Source organism: Gymnoscopelus microlampas (assembly GCF_963454915.1).
Source record: "Gymnoscopelus microlampas genome assembly, chromosome: 21".
Classification (NCBI taxonomy): Eukaryota; Metazoa; Chordata; class Actinopteri; order Myctophiformes; family Myctophidae; genus Gymnoscopelus; species Gymnoscopelus microlampas.
This window is the reverse complement of record NC_139958.1, coordinates 39482195-39503006: the sequence shown is the minus strand read 5'-3', so window position 1 is coordinate 39503006 and position 20812 is coordinate 39482195. Positions and strand designations below refer to the sequence as shown.

The 20812-nt window shown below is 42.4% G+C and overlaps 1 protein-coding gene across 1 annotated transcript; it reads left to right on the top strand.

Annotated features, from left to right (window-relative positions):
• Positions 1-505: 505 nt before the first annotated feature.
• Positions 506-12803, top strand: LOC311037982 (extracellular calcium-sensing receptor-like; the record flags this gene model as incomplete). Its single annotated transcript, XM_084047277.1, has 11 exons — positions 506-524; positions 1355-1485; positions 1971-2101; positions 2228-2522; positions 3543-3629; positions 4422-4691; positions 6114-6320; positions 8089-8364; positions 8955-9182; positions 11687-11810; positions 11890-12803. 11 exons carry the CDS (start codon positions 506-508, stop codon positions 12801-12803), a joined length of 2682 nt encoding a protein of 893 aa, XP_083903403.1.
• Positions 12804-20812: the final 8009 nt, after the last annotated feature.

The window sequence follows — 20812 nt, the reverse complement described above, 5'->3', positions numbered from 1 at the left end:
CCTGCAAACTTTGGAAGACATTTTTAGCCAATCAGGATGGAATATGAGAAATCTGAAGGACCGGTTTTGTTTAATGACTATAGAGATACTGTGTACCGATTTGCGTGATTTTTGGACAAAATTTGTAGAAGTACTGTCAAAAAATATGTTTTGCACAAATCGGCCTCCTGGTGGCGCTATAAAAGGCCCATGGGAAAAAATTGGGGCAAAAGTTCTGAATTGGCATCCAGGGAGTGTGTGTGCACAGTTTCGCTGCGATCAAGACAACGGTGCCGGAGATTAGCTGGTCACAGACGGACGGACACACACACGGACGGACGGACGGACGGACGGGGTGGAAAACATACTCTCTCGCCATGCCTTTCGGCCTGGCGGAGACAATAACCAAATATCAGGGGACAGGGGACACTGATAACTGACACACACACTGAAGTGCTGATTTTTGTGAAATAGGTTAACCATATAGAGATATGGTTAACCATAGAGATATGGTTAACCCATTAAGATGTCTCATGGCCTGGAAGGTACATGTTCCCCATAGTCCGGAGCGACAGACATGTATCCCATAGCCCAGAGGGACAAAAATATGCCTGCTTTCATACCTGTACTTGACCTTGATATTGTTCTCTTCATTCTCTGCTTTGTCTTCCTCACCTTCCTCTTCATATGAGTTACAGCACTGTTTAATCTCAACAGAGTTTACAAGACTGGGGACTTGTTTACTATACACTCCTTCTCTGTCTTCCCTGGGCTGTCTTTCACCTCCAAACGACTGAACCCCACTTGCCATGGGTGAATATCATGTAACATGTATCCTATAGCCCAGAGGGATAGATGTATCCATAGCCCAGGTGGATGGACATGTACAGTACATGTATCGCATAGCCAAGGGGGACGGTGAAGATAATACCTTTATTGCTCCCGCTGGGGAAATTCAGGCGCCAAAGACAGTACATCAGTTAAGAACAGAAATGACAGGGCAAGGAAAAAAGTACAGTTGATACAGTATGATGAACATCCATCACCGTCAAGGCAACACCATCAGCAAGGTGGCAAAAATAAAAATAAGATAAGATATATGCAACTTACATTATACAATGTACAACACTATACACCCTCCGCAGCGCAAGCACAAGTGCAAGACAAGTAACAGTACAAGAGAACACACACAAGCATACCATACTGAGCTGCTTGTTTCCGGGCAGTTAGACCGCTGAACGAGATGAGTGGCCAACATGTGCCTCGTTATACATCTTCATAGCTAACAGAAAAGGACTGTCTACTGTAAGTCTATTGGTTTGTTCCCAGGGTGGAAATGACTTTATCATTCCCCCCTGTTGCTGAACCATAATAGCGTCCAGCTTCCTCGCTACAGAGAGCTTCACCACCTCCTCCACCCCGTCCAGGGTTGCACCCACGATGGAGCTACTACGTACAGCTTTCCAGGTTCCTGAGCAGAGGCTCCATGGGTTGAGGAAGGCATTTGTTAGATTTTGCAGTGTGTGCAACACTGCGGAGCTCAAGAACCTGATGCTAGACGCAGGAGGGCGTGGAGGACACACACACACACACACACACACACACACACACACACACACACACACACACACACACACACACACACACACACACACACACACACACACACACACACACTACACATCACAGGACACATATCATTTGGTGTCACAGGATTGCTATACGTTTAGCCCTGCCCCTATTTCTGCTTCTTCCCAAATAGGTATTGTGAAAGATTACGTAGTGGCATAGGGTAGCACAGGGGATGGCATAACACTGTGTATAAAATGTAGCAACTGCACAAAGGATTTGGGAAAGGGGTTAGACAGAGGAGGACAGTCATGAGGGCTTCTCTACACATACACCTGCTTTCATACCTGTACTTGACCTTGATATTGTTCTCCTCATTCTCTGCTTTGTCTTCCTCACCTTCCTCTTCTTGTGAGTTACAGGCGCAGTTTAATCTCAACAGAGTTTACAAGACTGGGGACTTGGTTCTGGGCGGCTTGTTTACTATACACTCCTTCTCTGTCTTTCCTGAGCTGTCTTTCACCTCCAAACGACAGGACCCCACTTGCTATGGGTGAGTATCACAAATACAATTGCAAGCAAGAGAACAGGGAACTTGTTTTGATAGATAGTTCCAGAGGATTATCTGATGTTGTATATTTCTACATATTCATCGTTCCAGTGACATTTTGTGTGTTAGATTTGACGTTGAAATGTTCAGGTACGCCCAGACCATGGCTTTTGCCATTACTGAGATCAACAGAAACCCCAGCCTACTACCCAATGTGACTCTGGGATATAGTCTCTATGACACCTGTTACTCTCTTGGAGTTGCATTCCGTGCAGCTTTGTCATTGGTCAGTGGGAGAGAGGAGCAGTTTCAATTGGATGAGAGCTGTGTTGGGTCCCCTCCAGTGCTCGGAATCGTGGGTGCTGATTCCTCAACACATTCTATTGCCACCTCTAGTGTTTTAGGTTTGTACAGAGTGCCCCTGGTAAGTTTGCTACTTGAATCCCATTGTACCATCACCACTTTTGATATGCTTAATTTTGGTTATTTGGATATTTACGAATCTAAAATATAACCAACGAGCATGTGAGCAGAGGGGGATTTTTTTTTATGTAGGGTGCACCAGGTCAACAGGTCGGTGCATTTGTGTTCGAGGTTTAAATCTCTGCCCAGACCTGAAAGTAGGAATCCTATGAACCGGAGTCTGAAGCCGGTCTCATGATTAGATCTAACATATGAGTATACAAACGGTAACCAGAAGAGTGAACAACCAAACAATGTGGGCAGCTCAATGTTAAATTGTCTATTTCTTTTTTTTATTCCAAAATGTAAAAAATAAAAAAAGAATTTGAAAAGTGGTCTGAAATAAGGTTAAGTATTCATGATTTGAATATGCTTGAAACATTTGACAAGCCTTATATTTCTACAATTGCTACAAATTGTTACAAAACCTGTGGATAGCCAGTCATTATGGGTATAAACAAGAAGTTGATGGGTAAATGATAAATGATTATGTTTGAACCATGTATATATGAAGTTTGGTCAGAATTAATTGAGAGGATAGTCCCTTGAGATGCAGCATCTCATTTTAAAGGGGGTCCTTTACACATAAGTAAAACATTACATACAATATACAATACAATATACAAATATTTTACATTTTGGAAAAACTAAATAGCCAATTTAACATTGAGGAGCCCATGTGTATGTGCCCTCTCTTCCTGTGTCCATACACACAGAGCATATATACCTTTAGATACATTTCAAACATAGTTTAGCTATCTTCATTTACAGTTCTTTATGTTTATCTTTAGTTTAAGAAGCGGCCTTTCAGTGGGCACAGCTGTGCCAGTTTGCAGACAATACAGCCATGGCAGGTGTGATATTAAGTTAGCCTACGGTGTTTAAGTAACCAAACACTTTGTGCTGTGTGTGGAGTGGTATTTCTGGGGAAATCTGTCAAAAAGAAAAAAATTACAGAACAGTTGTTTTGTCCCTTTTGCAGGTGAGTTACTATGCCATGTGCTCCTGTTTGAGTGACCGGAATAAGTTCCCCTCCTTCTTTAGAACAATTCCAAGTGGTGCCTTCCAGGTGAATTTCTACAGACAAAATATATGTTGGTATCAAGCAGTACATTTCCCAAAAACTACAAAAACGTCCCTCTAGTGCAAGGGTGTCCAAACATTTTTTCAAGTGGGGCCATAATTAAAAATATGAAAATACCTTAGTGCCGGCTGCATCTTTTGTGATACTGTACCTTTCGACCAAAACAAAGTCATACAGTGTACAAATGCATTGCTTTAAAACAATTTTAATTTCACTACAGTGCAATATAAATAGGCTAATCTTTTGTTGGCAGTGTAACCAAATGCAAGTCACTCATCTGTTCTGTGAACAAAACAAAAAAAGAATTCAGCCTTTTTTGTCACACATGTACTGCATTGCTATTATATTTACAGTACAATAATTTGTATTTTGTTCAAATGGCAGTGTAGCCAAATGCAACCAAGAGTTAAAAGGTCTCTAAGAAAAAAGAAAGAAAAAGAAAAGAAAAAACATCTAGAGAATGAAACAACACAAGGAACAAGCAGTTAGGAATCTACCGAGAAATAGCCTATTTGTGCAGCTTAGTTTCAAAACACTGGTAGGCCATAAATAATACATTTTAGGAAGGAGGCCATGAACCATATAAATATGGTGAATATATGGTGATGAATATCACCTCAGATTTTTGCTTGAGAGTATTACTGCTGGAGCTGAATGTCTTTGTTGACAGCATCAAAAGAGAATGATTAGACCTTTTCATCGAATCTGTGTAGGAGATTCATGGATTTATCACTAATCTAACCTAAGCACTTATTTCTTCATACTTTATTCAATCAGGTGCGAGCTATGCTCCAGATATTGAGGCGGTTCGAGTGGACCTGGGCTGGACTGCTGATAGGTGATGATGCCTATGGCCGCAATGCTGCCCGAATCTTCCAGTCTGAGCTGGCCCAGTCTGGTTTTGGTTGTCTGGCATATTTGGAGGTTCTGCCCTGGGACAGTGACCCAGCTGAACTTCAGAGGATTGTCACTGTGATGAAGACATCCACAGCTCGTGTGGTCATTGTATTCGCATATGGGATCCATATGTTTAACCTATTGGAGGAGGTTCGGGGTTTGATACATATGAATTTAGGGATTCATAATTAAGGAATCTGAAATGAATTATATTTAATTGAAGAGATCCATATGAAAGAAATAGGTTGCAATTCAATTGTGGCATCTTTTTAATTGCAATGCAATTTAATATCTTTTTTGGTCTCATCAATTTAAATGCTCAGAAATGGTGTAATTCTCTTACACTTTTTTTTAATTTTGCCATTGATTTCACTACTTCTCTGCACAATAAGCAAACAAACAATCACACCATTCACACATCTCACTGTTATAACTAAAGGCACCGTCGCACACAGTCGCAATGGGTGGCCAGAAGTGCCGTCCATTCCCATTATGGGAAAAACGAGAGCGAGGAGCGTCCCACTACGATGAGTTGACAGAGCTTAAGCATGTGCACAAGCGTGAAGTCCAACGCATCGGGTTCAACATTGGTGAACCAGACCCGGCAGTGACCGGCACCAACCAATCGGACGGAGCCATTTATTTTTGCCAACAGTCCAAGCGCAGGGGAAACGCAAGGCAGATAAGCGCAGTCACATACGCTCGTATTTCAATAAATATAAGCATCTTCATATTTAATTGAATGGCTTGAACAGTTAACACATTTTACCGATAGAATACCCCCCCCCCCCCCCCATTTGAGGAGCTTGAGCAGTCTAATGAAGAATAGCAGAAATCCAGTGTTCCAAATAAATGAGCAGCAGTTGAAACCGTTTTTATTAGTTCTATTTTCACATTCTATTCTAACTGCAGTTCCCTTTTCAAGAAGGTGTTATAAACATGTCCTGTTCCGAGTCATATTCCCATAGCTTCATTTGATTAGGCCAGCTGCGGATTTGAGCCGGAACCACACATGAAGTGTTTTTTCTTTTTTTTTTTTTTTTTCAAATTTGCTGCTGAGACAATCAAATGAAGCTATGGGAAGCTGACCAGGGAATGTTTATGCCAACTTTTGGAAACATGGCTATGATAGGAGAAGGCTAGTCAGGTGCCATTGACGCGCATGGGAGGCAAAACTGGATCTGGAAGTTCACATTGGAGTCGATGAGAGCCAGCTTGTGAACAAACAGTATTTCTGAACGATTGTGTCCTATAATTTTATTGAAGCATCTAAACAGCACCATGTATCATTCTGGCTCGGCACTATATATTTTTTCTATATCTACTACTACTATTCCACTTAAACATATATTCCTCTCAAATGCTATTTATACTTTATAATTGCTTTAAGTGAACCCACACAGTTTCTCCTGGATTATTATTATTATTATTATGATTATTATTTATATTGTTAGAATAATTATATAATTATATAGCATTTTTCGGGAAAGTTTATAGAAAACTGGATTATAGCTGTGACATTTGCCTTTATATTGTATATACTAATGCATATTTGTCCAACACAATCAACAGGTGGTAAAGCAGAATGTGACAGGTCTGCAATGGATAGCCGATGTGTGCTGGACAACAGATCCTAATCTCCAGACGCCTCACCTCATGCCGTACTTGGGAGGCACCCTGGGTATTGCCGTCCGTCGTGGAGAGATACCAGGTCTCAAGGACTTCTTGTTAAAAATACATCCTGACAATGACCCTGACAACAGCCTTGAAAATAGCATAGTGAGTCTTTTGTTTAATAGGCTCTATGCACAACAGCCATATTGGAAAGAAATTGGGCCTTACTGCCTTCACAGGTGTTACCAATGATACTAATGAAGGCTCTGTTCCATTCTGGTCAAACAGAGTCAGGGTGCTGATATTGTGCATGTTGGCTCACTGGAAACACTAGTGGGTCTCAAAGTGTGGTCCAGGGACCCTCATGGTTCCTTGATGGGGTGTAATCTCAGAGTTATGGGGGTCCTCGAAATTAAAAAGTTTGAGAACCACTGTGCTACACTAAATGGAGCAGAGCCTTCATTAGTATCATTGGTAACACCTGTGAAGGAAGCATGGCAGAGGCCCAATTTCTGTCCAATATGGCTGCTGTGCATAGAGCCTATTAGTGTACTACAGTATTGTTCTTATTTCTTGTAGTAAAATATAGTATCCCCAAAAGTTTGACACACTGCTACTCCCACAATGTTCATGACCCGCACACAAGTTATATGTCAAATCGACTTCATAGGGAATCATGTGCTTGCATTTTGCTTAGCAAATTATTGATTGAATAAAAAATATTAATTTATTATTGGATAAAATGTTCCCATAGACAAGTATTTTTCTCTTGGACACCACAAGGGCTACACTTGCCACTCTTGAGAGGTATGGGGCCCTATTTTCCACCCTGCGCTATCCCTTGGCACTACCCGCTACCCGTGAATTACGCACAAGGCAGCTGGCACTGTCCCCAAACGGTATCTTACGGCCGCACTACCTGCTATCCATTATGCCAACTCCGTTATTTGCGCCTGGAGGCGTGGCCAGCGGCGTGTTGTTGTGCTATCCCTAAAATTGCTATCTTGCCAACACACGTTTGGGAAAGCGCATAGCAGATTCTAAAACCACCCTCTATGCCCAATCTGTTTGGTAGAGCGCGCCTGCAATGGACATGTTTGGAGTCGGGCCGGGCACACAACATTCAGAGGTCTCCCTCACTCCTAATTCTCAACGAATCTCTGTGATTCAAATTGTCCTATAATCAGCAGAAGTGAGAGTGTCAATTGTGTTTGTATGATAGTCTATTCAAACAAGATGATTTGTGCTGCACGATGCCATTCACTCCAAAATACACACTAAATGTTATTAATCCATTGCACAGGTAATAAAGAGGTAATACTCTATAATCAGTAACATGTGGGTGATAATTATGTCTATCAAATATGGTATTATTGAAAGGCAATCAAAGGCTAGAGCGTATGATGTAAACATTGGGTATCGTGTCCAAGCGCCTCGTGCGGCAGCAGAGTTAGGCTGGTGTCAGAACGCCCCTTGCGCCATGCTAAATCCCCAAATAGTGCGTAAGGCGACTTGGACGCAAAATAGGGCCATACAGTCCAATGACAAACACCAATTGGCCTCATGATGACTGTAAAACAGCCCACTTTACAATTTTGACAATAATTCTTGACCCATAGGCCATAGAATCATAATCTATTTCCCATGGATTCCTTGGAGTCAACTCCACATGACGGTCCATTTCCCTATTACTTGATGTTTTGACATTTTAAACTTAATTCAAAACACAGTAATTGCTACTCCTCCTATATATTTGATCTCTGGACTCATGTGGTAAAACGAGTGTGTGTGTGTGTGTGTGTGTGTGTGTGTGTGTGTGTGTGTGTGTGTGTGTGTGTGTGTGTGTGTGTGTGTGTGTGTGTGTGTGTGTGTGTGTGTGTGTGCGTGCGTGCGTGCGTGCGTGCGTGCGTGCGTGCGTTCATTGTTTCTTCAGGTGAGGCAGTTTTGGGAGCACACATTTCGGTGTAAATTTGCACCCCTTCCGTCAGAGTGGGTGGATGCTGGTGGAAGGGTTTGTACTGGACAAGAGGACCTAGGAACATCAGACACTACACTTTTTGATGTGTCTAACCTTAGGCTAGAGTATAATGTGTACAAGGCTGTGTATGCTCTGGCCCATGCCCTCCATGGCATGTTGCAATGTGTGCCAGGAAGAGGGCCTTTCATTGGGCACAGCTGTGCCAGTTTGCAAACAATACAGCCATGGCAGGTGTGATATTAATTCACAATTTACCTATACATTTTTATAGTTTGAACCTAATTTAGGCTTGTAATGAATATGTAAAAATATGACATTGGTAGAAAGCAAAGTTGGATTATGAAATAATACATTTTCTTATAGTGATGTGTAGTAATACTTACAGCTTGACACTATGGGTGCGTTCGGAAATTGCGCACGGAGCACACTCGCCTATTCGTTTGTATTGGCCAGTGCGCTCAGTGCTGTATTTCCGAACGCACCCTATATGTTTGTTAGTGTTTGAAGCAGTACCACAGTTCCACGGAACCTGTATGTTGAGGTAGATGATTTAATGTCCAGAAAACAAATGCTGTCCCCTGAGCCACAACTGAATAGTCCATTAGACAGAAGGCTTGGACAGAATAGAGTTCATGTATACAGTCTATTGTCAATACTAAAAGGGCATAGTAAATACAATCCCTGTCAATGTAACTATTACGTAGGCTATATTGTATAGAGAAGTTTATTTAAAACAATATATATATATATATATATATATATATATATGATTTTTTATTTTGTTGTATTGTCTGCATAATTTTTCCCTTCACCATTTCTAGCTTGTTTATTACTTGGAAAAGATCAACTTCACCACATCATTTGGTGATCATGTGTATTTTGATGAAAATGGTGATTCTTTACCAACCTATGATGTTATGAACTGGGTGTGGCTCCCTGACGGAAGCATAAAGGTTCACAGTGTAGGTGTGGTCAAGAAATCAGTCTCTGCTGGTGAAGAACTCATCCTTGATGAAGACAGAATCTTCTGGAACTTTGAATCCAAAAAGGTCACTTCAGCTTTCTAACATAACTAATGTCAGAATCAGAATCATCTTTATTGTCACATCACAGGTTTACAGAAGTAAAACAGTGGGTGAGATTCGTTTTCGTGCATAGTTCCCATCGTATTGTTATTTCCATAGAAAAAAACTAAGGGAGGGGGGGCAAGGGGGAAAGGAGATCAAACAAGTTATCTACATATTTACCTGAGATAAGATATAGAGGTGTGTGAGCATAGCAGCAGACGTATACTGTGCATGATATACTTATGGACGTTAGTTAAGGTGCTAGAAAAAACAATAAAAAGACAAAAGTCAGTGCGTTGTACATGGGATTAACGCGCAAAATGCCAGTGCGTGTCGACCGCATAATCCACATAAAGTAGACTGACACTGGTATAATCCGCAAGTAGGTCCATGAGGAAGAGCAAAGAAAAAAGTCAAGTCACTTGACTCTGGTATAATCCACAGGTAGGTCCAAGGAAGAGCTAAATCCAAGTCATTTGTCCCTGGTATAATCCACAGGTGGGTCCAAGGAAGAGCTAAATCCAGGTCATTTGTCCCTGGTATAATCCACAGGAAGGTTCAAGGAAGAGCAAAGGTCCGAGACCAACCTGACAGCACCGCCTGTCATCGGGCTGCTGAACAAGGCTCATGCCAGCAGCCGGGTGAAAACTGTTTAAGAACCTGGTAGTGCTACTCTTGATACTGCGGTAGGCCCTCTTGCCCGGCCGCTTTTTGTGCAGTTCCTGGAGCGTGGGGAGCTCGCCTCCCATTGGGCTCTGCCGATCGTACTACTCGCTGTAGGCTTATCTTTGCTCGGGCCGTACAGTTTCCATACCAGGCCAAACGCCTGATAGAACGCCTTCAACTGAGCTGTAGTACAGCCTGAGGATGCAATGTCCTACTCTGAACTTCTTCAGGCAGCGGAGCCAGTACAGTCGCTGCTGAGCCTTTTTCCTCACGTGTGTGGTGTGTGTCCCACATTTGAGCTCCTCCTCGATGTGTACGCCGAGGAACTTGAACTCGCTGACCCTTTCCATTGCAGTGCCATCGATGATGATGGGCACATGATCTCTCCACGGCCTCCTGAAGTCCACGATAAGCTCCTTGGTCTTGTGGACGTTAAGGGAGAGGTTGTTCTCCCGGCACCAGAGTGCCAGTGAGTTGATCTCATCTCTATAGTCAGACTCGTCATTGTTGACGATTCGGACACCGCTGTGTCGTCCGCGTACTTTATGATGGTGTTGGAGTCATGTGTAGCTGTGCAGTCATACGTGTACAGGGAGTAGAGGAGAGGGCTCAGCACGCACCCCTAGGGTGCTCCAGTGTTGAGGGTCAGGGGGTCAGATGTGATGCTGCCCATTCTCACCACCTGATGTCGGTTGGACAGGAAGTCTTGTATCCAGTCGCACATGCCTGGGTGTAGCCCTCGGTCTCGGAGCTTTGTGTCAAGTTTTGCTGGGACGATGGTAATGAATATTGAGCTGTAGTCCACGAAGAGCATACGTACATGTTTGTCCTTCAGCAGCTTGTTGTCCACGTGCAAGAGGACGGTGCGGAGAGCCATGGCAATAGTGTCATCGGTGGATCTGTTTTTGCGGTATGCAAACTGCCACGGGTCCAGTGAGGCAGGTAGCGTGGAGCAGATGTATTCCCTCACCCGCTCCCACCAGGGGTGAGAGCGACAGGTCTCCAGTCATTCAGACATGTCACTTTGGCCTTTTTGGGAATGGGCAAAATGGTTGACATTTTGAACCCTGCAGGGACCACAGCCTGGGAGAGGGAGAGGTTGAAGATGTCAGCGAAAACACCCGCCAACTGGTCTGCACATGCTTTAAGGACCCAGGCTGGAATCCCATCAGATCCTGTCGCCTTCTGGATGTTGACCCGTGTGAAGGCTGTGCGCACGTCGCCCTCCGAGATGGTTAGAGGGGTCTCCTCTGCTGGTGCTGCTGATGGCCCCGCCTGGCTGCCGCGGTTGGAGCTGATCTCGAACTGGCCGTATTAGGTATTCAGTTCGTTGGGGAGGGAGGCAGGCAGGTTCACTTTACTTCTGTTTTTTGCTTTGCCGTCCGTCAAGGTGTGTACCGCCTACCACGTGTCCCGCCTACCCCGTGTCCCTGATGTCGCCACTGCTGAATTGGTCTTCGATCTTTGCAGTGTAGGCCTTTTTCGCCTTCCTGATGGCGCTGTTTTCCATGTTGCCGGATCTGAAACCAGCGTTCATGCAGTTGTACACGTACTCCGCTGTTGATCCACGGTTTCTGATTTGGATAGATCCAAACTGTCTTTTTTGGAACTATGTCATCTATGCACTTACTGATATAGCCAGTGACCGAGTCTGAGAGTTCATTGATATTATTCCCAGCGGTGTTCTTAAACATCCCCCAGTCAGTCTGGTGAAAACAGGATTGTAGCATAGCGCCTGTGTCCTCAGACCAGATTCAAGCTCATGATGGAAATGCAATTTAGTTCAGACTGAATGTGATCATTGTTACTTTCCTCTATAGCCTCCTCAGTCAGTGTGCAGTGAGAGCTGTTCAGCTGGAACCCGTCTGGCCAGAAGGAAAGGAGAACCTGTCTGCTGCTTTGACTGCATGGCTTGTTCTGAGGGAGAGATCAGCAATGAGACTGGTAAGTTTAAATCATATAGCAAAGTGCGGTAGGTTATCTTTACAATCATACAGTCCTTTAATCTTGTCCTCTTTGTCAGACTCTACAGAGTGCACCAGTTGTCCAGAGGACTTCTGGTCCAATCCCCAGCGTGAGCAGTGTGTCCCGAAGAGCATGGAGTTCCTCTCCTACCATGAGGGCCTGAGTATCTCCTTGACAACCATCTCATTGTTTGGCTCACTTATCTGTGCCATTGTCCTGGGAATCTTCATCTATCATCGAAACACACCCATGGTACGCGCCAACAACTCAGAACTTAGCTTCCAACTTTTGCTGTCACTCAAACTATGTTTCTTGTGCTCACTTCTGTTCATCGGCCGTCCCAGGCTCTGGACTTGTCAGCTGAGGCATGCGGCATTTGGGATCAGCTTTGTGCTGTGTGTCTCGTGTATCCTGGTAAAGACTATGGTGGTGTTGGCTGTGTTCAAGGCCTCCAAGCCTGGGGGTGCAGACATTCTGAAGTGGTTTGGTCCTATGCAGCAAAGAGGAACAGTTCTGATTCTTACTTTCATCCAGGCAATGATCTGCACAGCCTGGCTTGTGTCTGCTTCACCAACTCCTCATAAAAACACACAATACCACCATAATAAGATAGTCTATGAGTGTGATGTTGGGTCAACAGTTGGTTTTGCAGTCTTGTTAGGTTATATTGGCTTACTGGCACTCCTCAGCTTTGTCCTGGCATTTATGGCAAGGAATCTTCCAGACAACTTCAATGAAGCCAAGTTAATCACATTCAGCATGTTGATCTTCTGTGCCGTGTGGATAGCCTTCATCCCAGCGTATATCAGCTCTCCGGGTAAATATGCAGATGTAGTGGAGGTATTTGCTATTTTAGCATCTAGTTTTGGCATTTTGGTGGCACTTTTTGGACCAAAGTGTTATATAATCCTTTTGAAACCTGAGAGAAACACTAAGAAATCCATCATGAGTAGAGGTGCCACCAAGACATAAAAGTACAAATTCAATGACTAAACGGATTATTTGTGTGTATTTTATAACAATAAGTGTATATGGATATATCTGAATGCCGATAACCTTGTTAGTATAAGATTCCGTTATCTACCAGATTAAACTAAAAGCAGTAACCCAGTCAGAGATGTAAACATGTACAGTGTATGATCTATCACAAAGAAACGTTAGTAAAAAGTTGATTATGGTCCCTTAAGTTATGGTCCCTATATTCTCTAAGTACTACAGGTATGATGCAACCTATATGTTACCATGGCAATCTACCGGTGGCTCTTCATTCCGAGCAAAGCACCATTGGTTGGGCTGCACACATTATTACTAAGCCTAACCCCAACCCTAACTCTAAGTTTACACTAACTTCATTTGTCGGACTATAGGGTGTCTCTGAATAATGGGCTGTCGGACAAGTACCCAATTATATGATTAAAGTTGACCACCCTACCCTTTCATAACAATACCAACTCTAGATCTGTTGAAATACCAAGGAATGTCCCTTGCTGCTCACCACTCATATAGACGAATCCACAGACGCGCTATCTGTAGCTGCCTGTAGGCGGCCATTGCTGCGGTGTCGCGTCCGCGGAGCGTTGACACCGCAGCAATGGCTGTGCGCAGGGCAGCGCTCCGTGGATTCGTGTATAGCCTTGCTTCCCACTATGGTGGATTATTCAGTGCAATAAAAGCACAAAGTACAGAGACCACCATGTTGCATATTTTGCGCAGTTACTTTGTAGATGTTACACTCTATCTTTAATAATAATTAATAATCACACAACAGTAGGCTATACGTAGTGCACGTTTAATAATAAAATCACTGATCAAAGTTTGAGTCTGTCTGTCTGTCTGTCTGTCGGCGCGGACATGCTGCACAGTCAGACACACACACACACACACACACACACACACACACACACACACACACACACACACACACACACACACACACACACACACACACACACACACACAGACGGATGCGATGCGCATTGTTTAAAAACTTTAGTTACTTGTTACTTTGCAGGTTTTGATTATTATTACAAAACATACATTAACCACTTCAGCCTTATATAAACGTTGTCTATTTTAACAAGAAAGAATGACATACTGTCATGGTGGACAGAGAGTTGGCAGTCGCTGGATGTGTGTGGGATGTGGGTTTGTGAGGGCAGCGTGTGATTGCTGCTATGTAGGTGATTGATGTGGTTGGCATTGGTAGTTATAACATAGTTGGGAATGTATGTAAATGATGTTAGCAAGTGAAAAGAATGTAGTTTCACATACTAATGTAAATGTTAACTCTGTTGGATCGTCAAACTGTCTGTGAAAACCATGCAAGTTGGCCCCTGTCCTTTCTTGCTGCGGTTGTAGAGGACAGTGGCAGTGAGCAAACATAGACAGTGTGTGCAGCACATAAACAAATTAAACAGGAGGGCTTTTCTCCCTGTAGTCTGTTGAAACTCTGCAGTGTACCTGTGGGTGTGGAAGTAAATGTGGTAGAAAGTGACAAGAAAGAAGAGTTCATATAGATGAGTTGTGGCTAGATGTTTTTTATTGAAGGAGCAGGGCAGGTACATTGTACAGTACAGGTGTTGGCTTATTGAAGTAGGTGTAGAGTATGAGTTGCACAGATATTTTTGGCGAAGCAATGACAAGTACAGAAGTAAGACATGGTGACTTTATATGACATATTTCAACAATGTAAAGGTGGTTGGGGTTTTGCAACTGAGGGTAATGGATTCATTCTTGTTTTGAAAGTGTAATGGAAATGGGTTCATGATCAGAGTAGTAGCAAGTGTGTACAGAGATGTTTGTGCAGGTATATTGTGGAGTTAAGCGCATGTATATTTGATCAAGGCATCTGCCGTCCATGTGTGTGGATGTAGGTGGTAGTATGGCTGGTTGGAAGTTGTAGTGTTGTAAGAGTTGCTTGAGTGGATGGGTTGGATTTTCTCTTTGGCAGAAATTTAGGTCTCCAATGAGAATGTGTGCTTTGGTGTGGTGTTGGATGAAGTGGGTTAAGATGTGTAAGAAATGTGTTGATCTGTAGATGTTTGTGACAACTAAGTCATTAGATGTAATTGATGTAATTTGGAAAGTGTTGTGTGTAGCGTCTTTTAACAAGGCAAAGTTTGGTGGAAAGTATGTTGCGATGCCTTTTCCACGGCCTGCGTTATTGAAGTGTTGTTGTTTGTGTTGTAGTGTGTAAGGGTGTGTTGAGTGTGGAGTTGTTGGGAGCCAGGTTTCTTGTAACAAAATTAGTTGTGCAGACATGAGCTCGTAATGGGCTTTTATGTGTTGTATGTGGGCTGGTAGTGAGCGTACATTCAAGGACATTATTTGGATCATGGAAGGTGTTCTATGTTGCTGTTGGCTGATGTCAATTAGTTCGAGTCTGTTAAGCTCTGTATGTGCAGAGGGCCATGGTTTAAATAGGTTTTTATTCTGTGGAAGTGATTCTAGTATGAATAGTTGTGAGATGCACTGTACGCGTGAGAGCATAACATATAGCATTGAATGCTCAAGCCAACAGTGAAAGTCAAGGATCAGTGGTTTTGTAACAGTGTGGCCTTGGATCTTGTGGGCAGTTGTTGCCCATGCAAGTCTAAGGGGGAAGTTGATGGCAGTGGCAGTGTAAGTGCTGTTTTTGTGGAGGCTGAAGTCAAATGCAACTAATGCGATGGCAGTGGCATTCAATGTAGGATATTGTTTGTCAAAGTTGAGTTTTTGTCTTCTGTGTTTGCCAGAATCGGGGTCATGGAATTGTACCATAATGTATTGTACTTCTTTGAGTGAATTGTATTGGAAGTCAATGACTTGTCCTAGGCTGCCATTACTGAGGTTGTCTTGTATGTCAATGTTGGATGTGAGCATGACTTGGGCGCCGATTTTGAGTTGTAGGCAATATGGTAATGGTGTGTTTTTTTATCATGCCTGAAGTTTCAACTGGTGGAGTGAAATGTGTTTGTGTGGGGCTTGTGACTTTGGCCTTTAATTCAATGAGTGGGCCTGGAAGCTTCTGTAAGGCAGTAATATTGACTGAATTGACTATTTTGTTTGTTCCTGTGATCAGAAGGGCGTTTTCAGGTAAATGTGGGCTATTTCTGGGAAAGACACGGTTTGCAAAAGTGTGAGATCCATGTCGGTTGGTTGGCCTATGCGGATGCGATTGAGTAAGTCTGCATATTGTTTGTCAGCGCCTTGTCTGTGGTTTGTCTTTAATGTTATAGTTTGAAATTGTGTCCATAGGGGTTCAATTGCATGTAGCATGTTGGATTTGGCATTTATTGGAGAGGCAAATATGAAAGTACCAAGTGGGGGTTTTATTTGTAGAATGTCTCCGAAAACTATACATGCAACACCGCCAAATGGCAAATTGTTTTGAAAGATTTCTTGCGAAAGTCTGAAATGGATTTGGTAGAGCATGTCGGATTTGACTAGGCTGATTTCGTCGATAATGATGACACGTAAGTTGTGTAGTTGTGTTCGCCTTGTGTCGCGAGTTTTGTCCCCCATTGATGTAATGGTGTTGCCGAAAGGCAAGTTGAATGCGGAATGAATGGTTTGGCCTTTGATAATGGCTGCAGCATTGCCAGTAAAAGCTAACTTTAAGACGTAGGGATGGCTTGGATCATCTCCACTGGTTCGAAATGTCTTTTCTAAAATCTGTGCAACGACATCAATCACAGTGCTTTTACCTGTGCCGGCCCCTCCATTAACTATGAGGAGTGGAGGTGTGGGCCAGGGGTTAGTGTGTTTGCGTGCTCTTTGGTATTGGCGTGCAAATGTAAGGGCTTTGTCTAATACAGCTCTTTGGTCTTTGTCGAATGTCATTATTTTGGAGTAAAGTTCGTTGTCAGGCTGCAGGTCAATGCGTCGGAATGTTTGGTCTAGAGATGGTGGGTTTTGGTTTTCATTCGAAAGTGTAGAAGGGTCTTTGAATGCCATTGCAGGATTTTCTTGTTCTGGCTCTTCTCTGGCTTCATCATTGGCAAGTACATTAGTGGCATCTAGTGCGTCTCCTATATTTGAGAGGAAGTGTTGTGCTTCTTCGTGGGCTTGTCGCACAGTGTGCATATGGGGCAGGATATTGAGTTTGACAGCTGCTAGTGCTTTTTCGTGTGTCATGTATAAGTCATGGCATTTTGTGAGGTTAGTGGGGAATAGTTGTTGTTCATTGTGAAAGGGGTGGAAGACAGGCGGACATGCAGTGCAAATTTTGTGAATTGAAATGAGGCTGTGTTGTTAGTGTTGTGTTCATTGTTCCTGTACAAAAGACCGGTGGTGACCAGTTAGTACTCATTTCTGTATGAAAGAAATAAAATAAATATGCGTGGAGTCTATTGAATGTATTTCAATGAACCGGTAATGGTCGTCAATTGCACGAGATTTAACTATGAAAGAAATACAGACAACTAATGAGTCTAAGGTGATGGACAATTAACACGTTTCAGAATGAATGCAAGATGCAATCTGCACTCTGCATAGCCGGTCAGCCACTGAGCCACATAGTATAGCCAAAATAGAATGAATACAATGTTTTGAAAATAGCAGATCTGCACAACGCGCTATGAACTTGAACAAAATAGGGCTAAAGTGGTAAATGTATGTTTTATAATATAATGTAATGTAACAAGTAATGTAACTAAAGTTTTCTAATGATTGTAGTGGAGTAAAAGTACAATATGTGCCTCTGAGATGTAGTTGAGTAGAAGTAAAAATACAGATAATTGAAAATACTCCAATAAAGTAAAAACATATATCTATATATATCTATATATCTATATATATATCTATATATATATCTATATATATATATATATATATATATATATATATATATATATATATATATATATATATATATATATATATATAGGTGTGTGTGTGTGTGTGTGTGTGTGTGTGTGTGTGTGTGTACAAAATTCCCTATATCCACATTTGTTGTCCTAATTACTTTAGTGCAGGAGTGCTTCAGGCACCCTGTAGTTTTTCTGAGGACCCAATTTGCACTTTTGTTGATGCTCCTGTTTGGCCACTCCCAGTAAAAGAGGACCCCAGTTGTTTACATTTGTGCTTCCCAGCTACTCACAAACATATGCACTTACGCATGCGTTCTTCACGGAGTGAGTTTGTTTTTGTCTACATCGTGCAATATTGGTTCATGTGGTAACAGTTCACTGTAGCAGAATTGATCTGCGTGTGGTTGTCAGTGGAGGTTCAGTTGCGTGGTGTATTTGGCGTCTCAGAGTAGCAGCATCTGCACCAGGTGTAGCCATGAAACCAAGACAGAGGCGTCCCTCTGGCATGGGAACAACGTTGTCCACAAACGCCCTGACATGTGAATCCCCAACCACTAACACAAACTGGAAAACAGCATAACATTTGCATGAGTACTTCATGGCAAAGTAAAAGTAAGCAGTGTTTGACATTTTGCTGAAGTATTGTGATATATTTTGTTGCGCTACACAAAAGAGAAAATGCTTAATGGCAGCAAACTTGTATTTGTCATAATCATTTTACCTATAGTATGCAGTCATGTATGAGTATTGAGATGTAAATAATGCTGTCAGTTAAAGACATCATATGATGCAATTACTTTTGGGTGTAACATAAGCAATTGTAATGCTGATGTAGGTGCAACTATGAATGAAGGATGTTTTGTACTCCATATTAGTGTAGGCCCCCCTCCCCCCTTTTGTGTGGTACATTGGTGTTGTGAATTTGCGCATAGTACGTGCTTAGTGGAATGTGTGTTTGAAAAAGGGGTATGCCATTATTGTAAAAAAAATGTGAGGATTTGGAAGACTGAATGCGTGAAAGACGTGGTAGAAATGTATGTGTCAATGGTATGGTCTCACCTCTTTGTGCGTGGCATGAAAAGGTATTAAGCATTAACATGTACATAATTGAAGCTACTTTGTGTAGACGTGAATTGAAGTACTGCTGTTGTGTGGGTGGGGTTTTAAAAGTGAAGATGGGATGTGGTTCTATCTATCTATCTATCTATCTATCTATCTATCTATCTATCTATCTATCTATCTATCTATCTATCTATCTATCTATCTATCTATCTATCTATCTAACCCACCACGACAACGGATAAGTCATCTAGGCTTTTTTCATTTTTGTTTTTTTCATGTCATATGAAAGCAGCGAATCATAGCTACAAATACTTTTGTAAGTATAGTATTCAATCAAAATACAAAATAGCAGATCTACAAGCTCACAAGGCGGCGACGCGTTGTGAGCTTGTCGATCTGCTATTTCATGACACATGTTTTGTTTGTAACTACTGTTGCCATGTATAGTAATTATAAGCGACCTAGTTCTCTGTGAAGTTGCTTGCAAATATTGCTAGTTGCTTTGTATGTGTTATTATTATTTTGTTGTGAGCTCGTAGATCGACTATTTCCAAAAAGCCGATGCATATAGGTTTAAAGTGCTCATATAGCCTAAGTCACTTACATCTTTGGCCTTGTTTTCATTGACCTGGTTGCTTATTTCTCTATCTCGAGAATCTGGCAACCATACCGTGTCATAGTTTATAACCGTGTCATAGTTTATACCACCGAAGAAGAAAATGCAAGATGTTATGGGAAGAATGACTGAATTTTGTGATGCGCAGTAAAGTTGTTTACATCTGAAAGAGCATTTCATCCCAGCATATGAGAACGACTGCACGTTGAATGCGAGCTGGTAAACAATTGCGCATGGAAAATGGTCATTTTGTGTGTTATTTTATTATACATGTTGTTTGCGTAGTTTTAATAGTATTTTCCATTTGTGTGTTTTCTGTTTACAGTTAAATAACCTACTTCTACTGCAGCAGCACCGTACAATGCTTATCTTTAGCACCCACTTTAAGGAGAGCTAATGTGTGTAGTTGCTCTTGGGCTGGCTGAGGCTATCAGATACTGTACCAAGTATTAGTAGTTTAGTAACCGTGTGTGTGTGTGTGTGTGTGTGTGTGTGTGTGTGTGTGTGTGTGTGTGTGTGTGTGTGTGTGTGTGTGTGTGTGTGTGTGTGTGTGTGTTATAAATTACCAAAAGTCAGTATCGGTTTTGCGTGTTTTTATGTGTAGTTGTTGTGCTGTAGTTTGAGTGATTTACGCCAAATCTACGTGTATTCGTCCCTGGACCGAGGGGAATAGCTTGAGTTAGGTTGAGCTCAGATATCGGTACAGTTATTTAACAGTCAGCCCGTGCGACGAGGAAAGTACGGAGATTGGTGTTGTTCACGTGAGGAGTGCTAGGCTAGCTCGACGTCGTGGGTCTCTTGTCGACGAGCGTCGTGGGAGAGGCGAAACGTAATCATCTCTGCCAAACCAACCCCCACGAGACGAGAGGGACTTCGGTTCCGAGTCGGACAAGCAACGTGGAGGACGTGCGTGAGAGCCAGCTGTTCATCAAAGAGCTGAGCAGAGCGGAGCGACCCATTCCAAGAGGAGGACGCGCTCGGTTGGCCGACAACAATGACCAAAGCAAAATCATCATCAAAGAAATGTGTGCTTTTTGCAATGTGTGATTTTTGCATTTGACTGTGCTGTTTGCAATGTGTGATTTTTGCATTTGACTGTGCTGTTGTCGGACGATGAGACGAATTTGTTTAGAACTGTGCATGATAGCACTGAAGGCTAACAATATTAAAATATTCTGTTACAAATGGTCCGGAATTCTACATGTAGCCTATTAGAGTTTCACAAGTACAAAAGTATTGGCGTCATAATGTACGTAAAGTATCAAGTGTAAAAGTAGTCATTATGCACAATGTCCCATTTTCAAGTGGTAACATGTAGCCTATGAAAATATGTTTTAAACTGCCCATGTACAAGCTGACCTCATGGCACCAAAGCTAATTGTGTGTACGGGTATTTCAAGGGCTGGCAGAGAATAACGCTTAGTTTGTCGTAGTTTAAGTTTGCGTTGCCAGCTCCACATCTGCTATTTGCAAACATTTTTGTACTTTGGGTACTGTAAGCCCATTTAAATACT